Source organism: Brienomyrus brachyistius, chromosome 2, assembly GCF_023856365.1.
Source record: "Brienomyrus brachyistius isolate T26 chromosome 2, BBRACH_0.4, whole genome shotgun sequence".
Classification (NCBI taxonomy): domain Eukaryota; kingdom Metazoa; phylum Chordata; class Actinopteri; order Osteoglossiformes; family Mormyridae; genus Brienomyrus; species Brienomyrus brachyistius.
Genome location: NC_064534.1, coordinates 28,226,549 through 28,238,746, shown reverse-complemented (window position 1 = coordinate 28,238,746; position 12,198 = coordinate 28,226,549). Strand labels below are relative to the sequence as shown.

The 12,198-nt window shown below is 42.5% G+C and overlaps 1 protein-coding gene and 1 long non-coding RNA gene across 4 annotated transcripts; one reads left to right on the top strand and one right to left on the bottom strand.

The window, feature by feature from the left end:
- Window positions 1-1,897: 1,897 nt before the first annotated feature.
- znf131 (zinc finger protein 131) lies at window positions 1,898-8,589 on the bottom strand. Of its 3 annotated transcripts, XM_048979849.1 has the most exons (9): window positions 8,528-8,589; window positions 7,853-7,996; window positions 6,569-6,715; window positions 5,999-6,137; window positions 5,424-5,525; window positions 5,095-5,239; window positions 4,272-4,975; window positions 3,610-3,740; window positions 1,898-3,223 (listed from the first exon to the last, which is right to left on the bottom strand). In XM_048979849.1, exons 4-9 carry the CDS (start codon window positions 6,120-6,122, stop codon window positions 2,669-2,671), a joined length of 1,761 nt encoding a protein of 586 aa, XP_048835806.1. In that variant the 5' UTR covers window positions 6,123-6,137; window positions 6,569-6,715; window positions 7,853-7,996; window positions 8,528-8,589; the 3' UTR covers window positions 1,898-2,668. The 3 variants fall into 3 exon arrangements, with proteins under 3 accessions (XP_048835806.1, XP_048835812.1, XP_048835821.1); XM_048979855.1 differs by lacking the exon at window positions 8,528-8,589 and having other exon boundaries at window positions 6,860-7,886; XM_048979864.1 differs by lacking the exons at window positions 6,569-6,715; window positions 8,528-8,589 and having other exon boundaries at window positions 7,853-7,976.
- On the top strand, window positions 8,006-11,943 carry LOC125710301 (uncharacterized). Its single transcript, XR_007382955.1, has 3 exons — window positions 8,006-8,147; window positions 9,134-9,332; window positions 11,273-11,943. It is a non-coding gene; the product is annotated as an uncharacterized LOC125710301 (long non-coding RNA).
- Window positions 11,944-12,198: the final 255 nt, after the last annotated feature.

Below are 12,198 nucleotides of genomic sequence, written 5' to 3'. Positions count from 1 at the left end.
GTTCATTTTTCTATTCACAGTCATATTTAAAAGAATTAGGTGTTGCTGTACAACATATAGCAAGAGAAAAATAAACTGAAAGCAAACAACAGTATGAAAAAGATGTTTGTCACTTATCTTGGGGACCAACAACCGATATGAACGATCATCACATTATTATCAACTTCTTCCCAAAGTGCCAACAGGTGGTATCTTGCTAAATGAAGCAACCAAGCTCTATAAGGCGGCCACATACTAAAACGCCTTAAGAAAATACACGAACAAACGAAATACAAATAAGACGGCGCAAAAACTTTAAAACATGTAATTCTCTGAAGAAATAATAATAGTATCAAAATAGGTTCTTGCTGTGATGTAAAATAGTTAATATTCCCACCGTCAGGGGTCAGTATCGTGGCACATCCTGACGGATATCGTGATCAAAAGGCATTTTTTTACCACGTATCTTACACAGTGTATTTTCCTTTATCGCCGACACAGACGCTCCTTGCACGTGTATGGACAGGGTGACGATCTCCTGTTACCTGTAATTACTAGACGCTTAATATTTCTTGAAGCCTATAATTGTCATACACCGTGGCTGCCAACTCTCATGTATCTGGCGTTACACGCTTTTTGACTCATGCAAAAAATTACGGCAAATTTATACCCCATTATAAACCCAAAATAAGCTGTATCCAAAGCCTTAGAGTAGTCTGCAAACCTTACAGACTGTTTACGGTAAATACTATTTACGGTACAGACTATTAAAGTAATTAAACAGCTACATACATGTAAATGCGTATGCAGTCTCAGATTTTAAACCTCACGTCAGCCAGCTGATCGAAGTTGGAAACCCCGCATACACTAAAACATATGGATTTAAAAAATAAATAAAAACATTAAAAGTGTAACTGCATTTTCCAGTTCCATCTACTCCAAAAGTGTTACGGAAATAAATGGTAGTTACGTGAATTTATTATACATTTCCATCCATTAAATTATGCTCACCGCATTTGGTGCATCAGCAGCTGGAATCGGCCCAAGCCAGGTTCCAGCTTAGGAATCGGTGCTGGGTCATATTTAAGTAAGTATTTGACATGCGCCTTTTCGTTTGGGTTTCTGATGTAAGGCAGCTATCCAAAGTCACACTTAATCACACTTTCAGCGATATAAATCAAGGGACCTTATACAGTCAAAGAAAACATTGTTTAATGTGCTTCAAGTACATTTTAATTCATAATAGAGTGATTGCAAAATGTGATTAGAATCCAGGTGACATGGCTCAACTCGTCATCAGCTTGAATAAAATAACACCCGACGAGACTGCGATAACTGTCCCAATTCTTAATATGGTAGATTGCGACGCGTCAGATTTTTAAATCCGCTAAAACGCAGAAGAAAAATAATGGCTTAATTACATCTATTAACTGCACGTTTTTGACGGTAGAGCATATATGCTGTTCTTGTTAGTTTTATTCCAATAATCATCCAGAAACTCTACATCAAAGAAATAAATCTTACAGTACTATAAACTTGGGCTGTCTCTCCCTGAGTGTCAACATGTATTATCTGCCTCATATCGATGTCTGACAAGTAGGTACCTGAGAAAGATTTTGCCTAAATATTAAAACAGACCATTCTCATTCTATGGGTGTATTAATATGCAAGCGCTTGGAAAAAAAATATTCTACATTATTGGTTATAAATGTATGAAAAACATCAAATGCCATTACACAAGCTAAATACTGTGTCAATAAGTGAAAATATTTCAAGCATTTTAGCTTTGAGAAACATCCAACAAATAATTCTGAAAATAGGGATTTCCCTCCCAGTATACCAAGCTAAATGATGGGTGAATTGAAGGATGGATATTACTTCTATGTTCTGAAAAAGAATTCAGTACATCATCACAAACTATGGCATTCTTTTTTATTTTTCTGTACAAAACAGAAGGATTCATGTAACAAATTAATAATGCAACTATCATCTGGGAACATAAAAACTGAAGGGGAAAAAAAACTGTATGTATGGTGCTGCTGGAGCCTTTTGAAATTCTTCATCCCTAGAGGATGTTCCACACAGCGTTATTTCATGGACTGCAGCCAGATAAAGGAAAACGCAAAGCAGGCCAGGTCTGTTTCTCTCTCTGTGGGACACGTAGCTCCTAGCACTCCAGGACTCTGCCAGTCTCCTCATCTCCTAATCTTACCTCAAGCTTCTGAGCCAGTCCAAAACAGGCAATCTTCATTTAGAGAGAAGGGCAGCTATTAACTGGAAAGACTTGGGTCCTGATTAGAGACCTGAATGCTCTGGGCACATGGTTATGCTGTCTCAGAGTCATGACTAAGCTAAGTGCTTCCTGAGGACACCAAAGCAGCTTTGAGTTCCAGCATGTCAGGTAGAAGGTAGGAAGATTTGCAAGACTCCAAAGGACGTGGTTGTCAGATGGGGGTAGCAAACCAACTGTCAGCATCCATGACACATATGATAACCATAAAATATTAAAATAGAAAAGGGTTTGAAATCATTTGGTCATCAAGCTATAAAAACCTTCAAATTTATTCCAAGGTGTGCAGGAGGCGGAGCAAGAGAGAAACACCTGTTTCAGATTAATTTTGTAAATGTACATTACAAATCCTTGTTTCTTTGGGCCAAGGGATGGAGACATATGATTATTGGGTATTTCTCATACTTCCACAGCTTGAGCCTCACAGTCATCCATGTGCGTCTCCACCTGTTCCTGTGCCACCTGGACCTCCAAGTCCGACACGGGCTGCTCCCCATTGCCCGTCACCTGCCCCACTTGGATCTCTACTTCTGTCCCGTCATCCTGCTGTACCTCAGTGACTTCTCCTTCCTCCACCTTGCACACCTGTAGCGCCTCCTCCTCATCCTGTGATAGGGGTTTCTCCTCTGGATCCTCATCCATCACCACGGCCTCTTCCACCTGCTCCACATCCACAGGCTCCACAGTCACATGCTCCACCCGCATGCCGTCCTCCTCCAGCAGGGCCCCGGCTTCCTCCTCAGAGGTCACCACAGCCACCATGGCAGGACTGGGCTGTGCAATCAGCACCTCCTCTACGGAGGTGGCCCCGTGAATGTCACGCAGGTGTGTGCGCAGGTCTCGGGGCTGGGTGAACCACAAGTCACACAGTGTGCAGTGGTTGGGCTTCTCCCCCGTGTGGATCACAAGATGGTCTTTAAAATGGTCCCAGCTATTGAATACGCTGCTGCACACCTGGGGAAAGCGGGGAAAAAAGGGGAAACAGGAGAGTAGGATCAAGAAATAGTTTTACTAAAGAAACCATTTATGCCATGCTATGGCAGCATAGAAGCTAAAGAACTGGAATTATTATAAAGATCCCTTTGAGTCTCCTTCTGTTTGACTCCACCTAGCTCACAAAAAAGGAACACTGCTCTCTTGGATGCCACACTGTACTGTTTCACATGCATTGTGAACATTTTTACAGTTTTATATTTATCGTATCGGGATTTATTCTTGTAACGCTGCTGGACAAGTATTACACCCCACAGGGAATTAATGTAATTCATACACATATTATAAGTGGGCCAGCCTACCTTTGAGCAAGACATTACAGGGAGATTTGCGTAGCATCACCTTACCTGACATTCATAAAGCTTTTTGCGGCCTTTCTTCGCTCCACAGCCGTTCTGACAGGCTGCCATGTGGCATTTGAGTGTGCTGTTCCGGGCAAATCGCTCATGGCAATCTGGACACTCAAACGGTTTCTCACCTGCAGACACGATCGAAGTAGGTGAGAATGTCAACCATCACTAACATCCCACTGCAAGGTCTTCGGGGATATAGCAAAGTCTTATCATACTACCCCAACCACAATTCATAACGATGAATTTCATTTACCAAGGAACACAGAACAGGGCAGCATGGTGGTGCAGTGGTTAGCACTGTTGCCTCACACCTCTGGGTCCCAGGTTCGAGTCTCCGCCTGGGTCACATGTGTGTGGAGTTTGCATGTTCTCCCCATTTCGTCGTGGGGTTTCCTCTGGGTACTCCGGTTTTCCCCCACAGTCCAAAAACATGCTGAGGCTAATCGAACTTGCTAAATTGTGAGTGCATGTGTGAGTGAATGGTGTGTGAGTGTGCCCATCGACTGGCCCGCCCATCCTAGGTTGTTCCCTGCCCCGTGCCCATTGCTTCCGGGAAATGCTCCGGACCCCCCTGCGACCCAGTAGGATAAGCGGATTGGAAAATGGATGGATGGAAGGAGCACAGAACCACAGATATCTTGGCTTCCCCCCCTCACCTGTGTGTTTGCGCAGGTGTTCCTTGAAGTGCCCAAAGTGGTCAAACTGTTTGTCACAGTACTCGCAGACGTGCACCTTCTTCTGTGGCCGGTGGCGCCTCGATTGCTCCTCTGCCTCGAAGTGGCAGCTGTTGAGGTGCTGCTTGAGGGCACCCTCACGTGCGTAAGCCTTGGCGCAGTGTCGGCAGGTGTACGGCTTATCTGTGCCGGCCACGTGCGACCTCATGTGCTGCTTCAGGTGGTAGAAGAGCTTAAAGGAACGCTCGCATTTGTCACACCGGAACATGTTGTCCAGCTGTGAGATCTGCACCTCCACCACCTCGATGCTCTCCAGGGCCTTAGGGGCCACAACACTCTCATCCTGCAGCACTACTTCCTCGCCTCCCTTTGTCACTACTCGGAGAGCCGGCTCCCCCTGCTGGTACTTGCTGGTGATGTCGGCTAGTAGTGCCAATGCCGAGTCGTCTGAGGAACCCTCAGCACTTTGGGCATTTTTGGCTGCGTCCATCACCATCTCTTCCAGCCCAGCCTCCTCCACCTCGATAGAGCCCTCAGAGATCTCCACCTCGATCTCCACGGGCTCCGTCTCCACAGAAGGCAGTGACTCAGTGATGACATTCGAGGTCTCTGCAATCCTTCTTTTTTTCGCCTTGCTTTTCCCTGTCAGGGTTGGGCTTGTACCAAACGAAGCTCTGCTGTTAACCCTACCAAAGAAAACCCCCAGGGACAGCAGATCAGACAACAGGCTGGCCAGCCGGGAATAAGGGAACTTGATGGCACACAATGACGGCAACCAAGATTCATGTTAAAAGTTAACACGTACCTATTGTTGAGGGCTTTGATGGCCTCCTGCATCTGTAGATATTCGGCCGCTTTCCACACATCATTAACCTCCTCAAGGCCGCTGACCACCAGCTTGGCGGTGTAGGTGAATTCCATCAAGTGCCGGAAAGCGGAGTTGCTGACCCCTGTTACAGCAGAGGGCAATACTCATGAGCACCCAACATTAAAAAACAATACTATGCATCTGCTATTACTATTTATTATATCTTACAAGTATCTGAGATATATATATATATAATTGTATACGGACCAGAAAACTAAATGAATAACAGTCATACAGAAATTAGCAAATTTAATTTGGATACTTGCCCTCAATCTCCACTAGCGGCTCCAGAGTAAAGTCTTGGAAAAACTTGTGGAAAAACTGACTGCAGGCAGCCAAGACAGCTTTATGAGCCCTGAACTGGTGTCCTGAAAAGGCAAAAATGTGATGGAGTATAACTGTAATTAAAGTAAAGACAACTTCACATCTATAGCAAGCAGCATAAAGAAATTGAGTTATATCACTATGAAATGACTGCGTTAATGAGTTAGCTGGACTGAGTGTACTGAACACTGCGTATCTTCGAGGTTATTCACGGGGATTTCAGGCAATATGCGTGACTGTATGAGTATGCAAAAAAGCTTATTCAACTTCGCTGGTGCCATCTAGTGCCAATTTCTGGATACTGCAAACATGTCTCAAACTGCAATGATTTCTACCCCCATGGCATGCTGCAAAGCACACCATTAATACACATAATTCACTTTGTCCTGTAATGAGTATGCAAAGTCAATCAATTACAGTACATTGTTCAGATGGTATAGTTGCAGGTACACACTCTAAACAATAATTCAGTGGCATTTAAAAATTAAAAAGGGTGTTACATAATAAGGTCATGTACCATCCACAATTAGGGTGATGTCGGTAAACTGGTCCAGTTGGCGCTGCTCATTGAGCTTGTCCAGCATGACCTTGTAGTGTGCGGGGAACTCATTCCCAAAGTCCACCTCACCATCATCTGACATGATTCAGCCAATTGTCTGGAAATAATCCACAGAAAGAGTAAAGGAATCACCACGTGAAATGAACAAACGCTTCCGCGGAAGCCGTTCAACATATCTGTGATTGTGGCCTGCAGATATATGACAGGCAGTCATGCACTGAGGTCCAGATAGTGACTAGGACTGGAGAAGTTACTACTAGAAATATGAGGAGATGATAGGGGGGGAAAACACTCATGCCAAAGAAATTTTTAAAAATAAGTACAATTTTTAAAATAAGTGCAACATGTGCCTAAGCTAAAAAAAATATGCTCTGATAAAAATGAAATGCACACAGCGAAGAAGCAAAAAAGAAAAAATGTACTGACAGGACCCACCATAGTTTAGATAGATAGATAGACGGATAGATAGACAGATAGACAGACAGATGATAAATGTAAACAAACGTATTTAAAAAAAAAACATATTACCTTTATATTCTTATTCATATGAACTGCAATGGGGCCAAAGCATAGTAGATAACAGGCTGGCAGTCACTGTTTGACATCATGCCTAAACTGTGTGAGTTTTATCCATCTATTTTCACCACCACTATCCAATGCAGGGTCGTGGTAAGCCTGAAGCCCAATAAGGTGAAAATGATTAATTGTCCTTGTTGATACACCGCAGAACAACAAAATGCGCTCTCTGCATTTAACCCATATGTCACATAGCAGTAGTGCAGCTATTACTTTCCAGTCGGCAGTGTATGGGGATAGTACCTTAATGGCACCGCGCTGGTCGGGATTCGAACCAGCAACAGTTCAATCACGAGCACGCTTCCTTTACCGTTAGGCCACCACTACTCAGCATTAAACCATGGCATAACACAGGGGACAACCTCGATTGGACTTCAATCACGCACACGCTGGAAAGACAAATACAACTAAACCTTATGGCTTTTGAACAGATGCGGGAAACCCAACATGGAAGAATTAATCCCACATCCTTGGAAGTATGAGATACGTACTGAGTTACCGTAATATTTAAATAAATCTGCAGCCGAAAATTATTTTAAACCGTCTCTACGGTGTTAAACGCACCATTTCTTATTGCTTGTATACCGAAACTATATTGTCATTTTCACATATGACACGAACGGCCAACTAGTCCACTACTAACACGAATCAGCAAAGTGGGATGCACCGAACATTTGACAGTGGTCCATATACTAAGGCTCATACTATTTTGAATGAACATTTGAAAACATCCAATCAAAAGAAAAACAAACCCACGTCGGTCAAAAACGCCAGCCAATTAAATATTTCGGAGCAGGGGCGATTCTGGGTAGGAAACGATACAGTCTCCAATCACATCGTAGATGACGGTGTCAAATATATCAAAAAGACCAATTACTGATTAGTAGGCGGTCAACGTGTAGCCGCTAGCACACTACCGATGGTTTACTGCGGAAGGCCTTATAAGAATCTCCTCAACCTTCGAATAAAGGCATCAGCAAAATAATATGCGGCATAGAACTGGATAAAATATATTTATATGGCAATTTATACTAAGTATATACAGCTGGAACCAGCTGAACGACAACTAACGCTTAAGAACTCTAAACGGGCCTGCAGGCGCTCTTTCCATTTGTTGTTTGACCATCGCCATTACGTCATCAAATCGCGCATTAAAATCCACATTTTTATAGGACGTATCGATAAATTAACTAGCCTCGCTTAAAAACAATTTATTTATCACGCCGTTAAACCTACCCCAAGAAGGTTCCACTGCTTTATCCAGTTATTTTCTGAGTCTATATCTCGCTCAGTTCCCCCTGTGCTGTTCTTCTGTCGTTCCCCAGAAAAGGGCGGTCGCTTTCTGAACGGGCCTCTGATTCCCAGCAGCCCATGCGAAGTCTGAAAGAGACGACGCTGATTGGTAGTGTTGCTGGGCAACTGCAGTGGATTAAACCAAAATGGCGCTATTGCCAAAGCACGCATTGCAGTGCTACTTATTTTCGCTGCCTGCCCAAAAAAGGTCACCACTTGGATTTAACTAGGCAAATAGGTAAGAGCCTTCCATTTGATAAGTACTGCAGTGATTAATATGTTTAATCTGGCAACAAGTTATTTAACCCTAACTAGTGCAGTGAGTAGCTTCTGATTTAAATAACCATGTCGGAAGACATATCCTGTGGTCATGGAAAAGATGTTACGTTGTACCAGAAGAGTAAAATTATTGGCCTGCATCAAGCAAAGAAAACAACTAAGGAGATTGCTAAAATTGGGTTAAGAACTGCCAAACGCATTATTAAAACCTGGAAGGATAGTGGAGAACCACCATATTCGAGGAAGAAATGTAGTCGGAAAAAAATCTTGAATGATCGTGATCGGGGATCACTTGAACGTTTTGTGAAATCATATCGTAAAAAAATCAGTATAACTCACGGCTTTGTTTAACAGTGAAAGTCAGAGCATTTCCACACGCACGATGCGAAAAGAACTTAAGGCATTAAAACTAAACAGATGTGTAGCCTTAAGAAACTACTTATCTGCGAGGCTTCAAAAAAAGGCTTCAATTTGCCAGGAAGCGTTAAGATTGGACACTGGAGCAATGGAAAAGTCATGTGGTCTGATGAGTCCAGATTTACCCTGTTCCAGAGTGATGGGTGCATCAGGGTAAGAAGAGAGACATGAAGGGATGCACCCATCCTGCCTAGTGCCTACTGTACAAGCCTGTGGGGGCAGTGTTATGATCTGGGGTTGCTTAAGTTGGTCCATGGCCTGTAATACAAAGCGGGTTACTGACTTATCGGGGTAACTTGTCGGATTTAAGGTACTACAGTTTAAATGGACTTAATATTTGTTCACTTACATTTCACCCAGACTACCTTAAATCCGACAAGTTACCCCGATAAGCCAGTAACCCTGTTTCTTAGTACAGACCACAGGTCTAGGTTCAGCAAAGTTACGTTCCTGAAGAATGAGGTCGGCTGACTACCTGAATGTATTAAATGACCAGGTTCTTCCACCAATGGATTTTTTTCTTCCCAGATGGCACAGGCATATTCCAGGATGACAATGCCAGGATTCATCGGCCTCAAATAGTCAGAGATTGGTTCAGGAAACGTACGACATCATTTTCACACATGGATTGGCCACCACAGAGTCCAGACCTTAACCCCATCCAGGATCTTTGGGATGTGCTGGAGAAGACTTTATGCAGTGGTTCCACTATCGCTACAAGATCTTGGTATTAATGCAACTCGGAATGGAAATAAATGTTGTGACATTGCACAAGCTTAGCAAAACGATGCCTTGGCGAATGCATGCTGTAATCAGAGCTAAAGGCTGTCCTACGAATTATTAGTGCATAACTTTTTTTTTGGCCAGGCAGTGTATTATAAATAGCCATTTAAGCTTCGCAAAGTTGTCCATAGGCATCAGGTTTAAAGGAGATGTATTTTCAGTTGCTATAATGTTATTTGGTGTTTAGTGTCAGTTTTTGTAATGTAGTTTATAGTGGCAATTAAAAGTATCAAATGATTTTTTTAAATAATAGAATATACATTCTTTTTTCCCCAATAGAAATGTTCATAGTTGCTTGGAAGAAAATAGTATTACACGGTAAATGCGTTTAAGCATGATTGTACAGTGGAACGCAGATCTTTCACGTTAAAAAAAAAAACTCATAATCTGAGTTTAAGAAAATGAACGGATGTTATTGACAATTTCAATTAGAAATTTTAATGGAAAGTGAAAAGTGCCAGGAGATCTTCTCAAACATGGATGTTTCAATTATAGATTCAATCAATGTTTTACCTCACAGGTCTGGAGTGGTGAGGTAACAGATATACCCAGTGTTTTCAAATGTGTGCCTTGGCTTTGCAAGGGGGGTCTCCTAGTGTCCTCAGTAATGTCTAGAAACATGCACATAAATCTATTGTGTGTGAGAAGGGTAACATCAAAACATGGTGAAATTTATGGTGAGACAGCAGAGGCTTTTGAGGTGAAGACGGCCAAGCTGGTTGCAAACTTAATTGGAATAATTATAACAATACAGTACATGATAAACAAGCATACATATGGTAAATACTATAAAGTTTGTAAACAAAGGTAAACTGAAGGCTGTTTTCTATGAGGAGAGACTTTCCATTGGAAAAAATTTCCACTGACTCCTTTTACTTGAGTGTTTGCAAGATGACAAAGCTTTTCTTTCATATACGAGTTTAAGACTTAATATTTAAATAATAAAATTAATTCTGGGTAAACGGACATGCAGTTCTCATCTTGAAGTCTATTGAAATCAGAATAAATGTGTATTCGTTTCATTGCATATATCCATGACTTCATTATGAATATAATGAAATGCCTTGTTCTGGCAATGTAAGGCGTGCAGGCTGCATGAATACTGGGAACGAGATGCAGGAGTCTTGTGTCCCCTAGGAGGTACAATGAGGAGCAGTTCTGGAAAGACATCACTTGTCAAAACAGACAGACAAAGAGATGGAATATGCCAGTTTACATTATTTTGCGATACAGTCTTTTGTATGCTGTGGTGGGGATCTTATCAGTGTCCATCGAAGCACAGTTTGCTAATCAGCCCACAAGGTGCCCAGGACCGTTGCTATTCTCCATTTCAGACGTGTCATCATGCCAACTGGGGATCAAAAGAGGTTTCTTTGCTGCAGGGCTGCCGAATCCTGCTACTGGAGAGCTACCACCCTGCAGAGCTTAGGTACAGCCCTAATTTAACACACCTGATACTGATAATCAGACACTTCAGTTATGTCTCAGTATGAGAACCAGCTTAGCTTCAACATAGCCGACTCTAATACTGAGGTGATACTGAAGTGCCTGATTATCAGTATCAGGTGTGTTAAATGAGGGCTGTACCTAAGCTCTGTAGGCTGGTAGCTCTCCAGGCGCCCGACTGGGCAGCCCTGCTCTGCTGCATTTTATAGTAAAACCAGCATATCTGGGGTGATTGGCATTTTGTGAACTACACCCATGTCTCAACTGTGTTTCATAGCACTGTGTAGGACTCTGCATTTGTCAGGTAGCATTGGTATTTTAATGGATTACAGTAGGCTAATTGTAAAGTTGCATGCCTTTTATTGTCTGTTTCTTCCCATAATATGTGAGCATGAAGCAGTTTTGCATATTGAATGATTTGTAATTCCTGTGTCACAGGTACTCCTCTCTGAATGGCCAGGTGACGTGAGACATGGGTACGCAAGGTCAAAACACTGTTGAAAGGTGGCCGGGAAGGTTTGACAGCACATGAACACTTGGCAGAAGACAAATAAAGGTGTGGAAAGGTCTGTAAGCGATAACACTATAGAAAGAAATTATCATCATCCACTGAGGATCGTCAACTAACCAATGATCTGAATACCGTCTGCTTCTGATTTGAAAGGACTGTTCATGCCCATTTCCTGTCCACCATTCACTCCCCCACCCCCCATACAGCCATTGTCCCCTTCATTGACCCCCTTCACCATCTATCTGTGAAAAAGGTGAACAGCCCTGAGCCTGTTGGTGCATCTTCAGTCTCCTTGAAATACCGTGCTGATCAGTTAGTACTGCTTCTCATAGACATCTTCAGTCAATCCCTACCCTTCATCATTGTCCCAGCCTGCTCCAAAAGTTCAGCAATCATACCAGTCCCCAAAAAACCAAGATTTCAAGGCACGAACGATAACAGACCGGTTGCCCTGACATCCGTAGTCATGAAGAGTCTTGAGAGACTTATGATTGTCTATGTAAAATACAACACAGTCCCTCTACAGTTGAAGTAAAGGACAATCAAGTATGCAGGCCATGCAGTCGACTTCATCTGAATAAAGTTACGTTAAAACCAAGCACACCATTGTTTTTCTTGTGAAATTCCCAATAAGTTTGATGTGTCACATGACCCTCTTCCTATTGAAAAAACAAAAGTTGGATCCAAAATGGCCGACTTCAAAATGGCCACCATGGTCACCACCCATCTTGAAAAGTTTCCCCCCTCACATATACTAATGTGCCACAAACAGGAAGTTAATATCACCAACCATTCCCATTTTATTAAGGTGTATCCATATAAATGGCCCACCCTGTATATGAAATCACATATA

What these genes read in the sequence shown, in the direction of transcription:
- znf131 (XM_048979849.1), bottom strand. Translation starts at nt 6,122, where the DNA reads ATGTCAGATGATGGTGAGGTGGACTTTGGGAATGAGTTCCCCGCACAC. An exon ending in GCCGCTAGTGGAGATTGAGG is followed by an intron (nt 5,240 to 5,423) that starts GCAAGTATCCAA and finishes CTGCTGTAACAG; the next exon opens with GGGTCAGCAACTCCGCTTTC. An exon ending in ACACCTGCGCAAACACACAG is followed by an intron (nt 3,741 to 4,271) that starts GTGAGGGGGGGA and finishes TCGTGTCTGCAG; the next exon opens with GTGAGAAACCGTTTGAGTGT.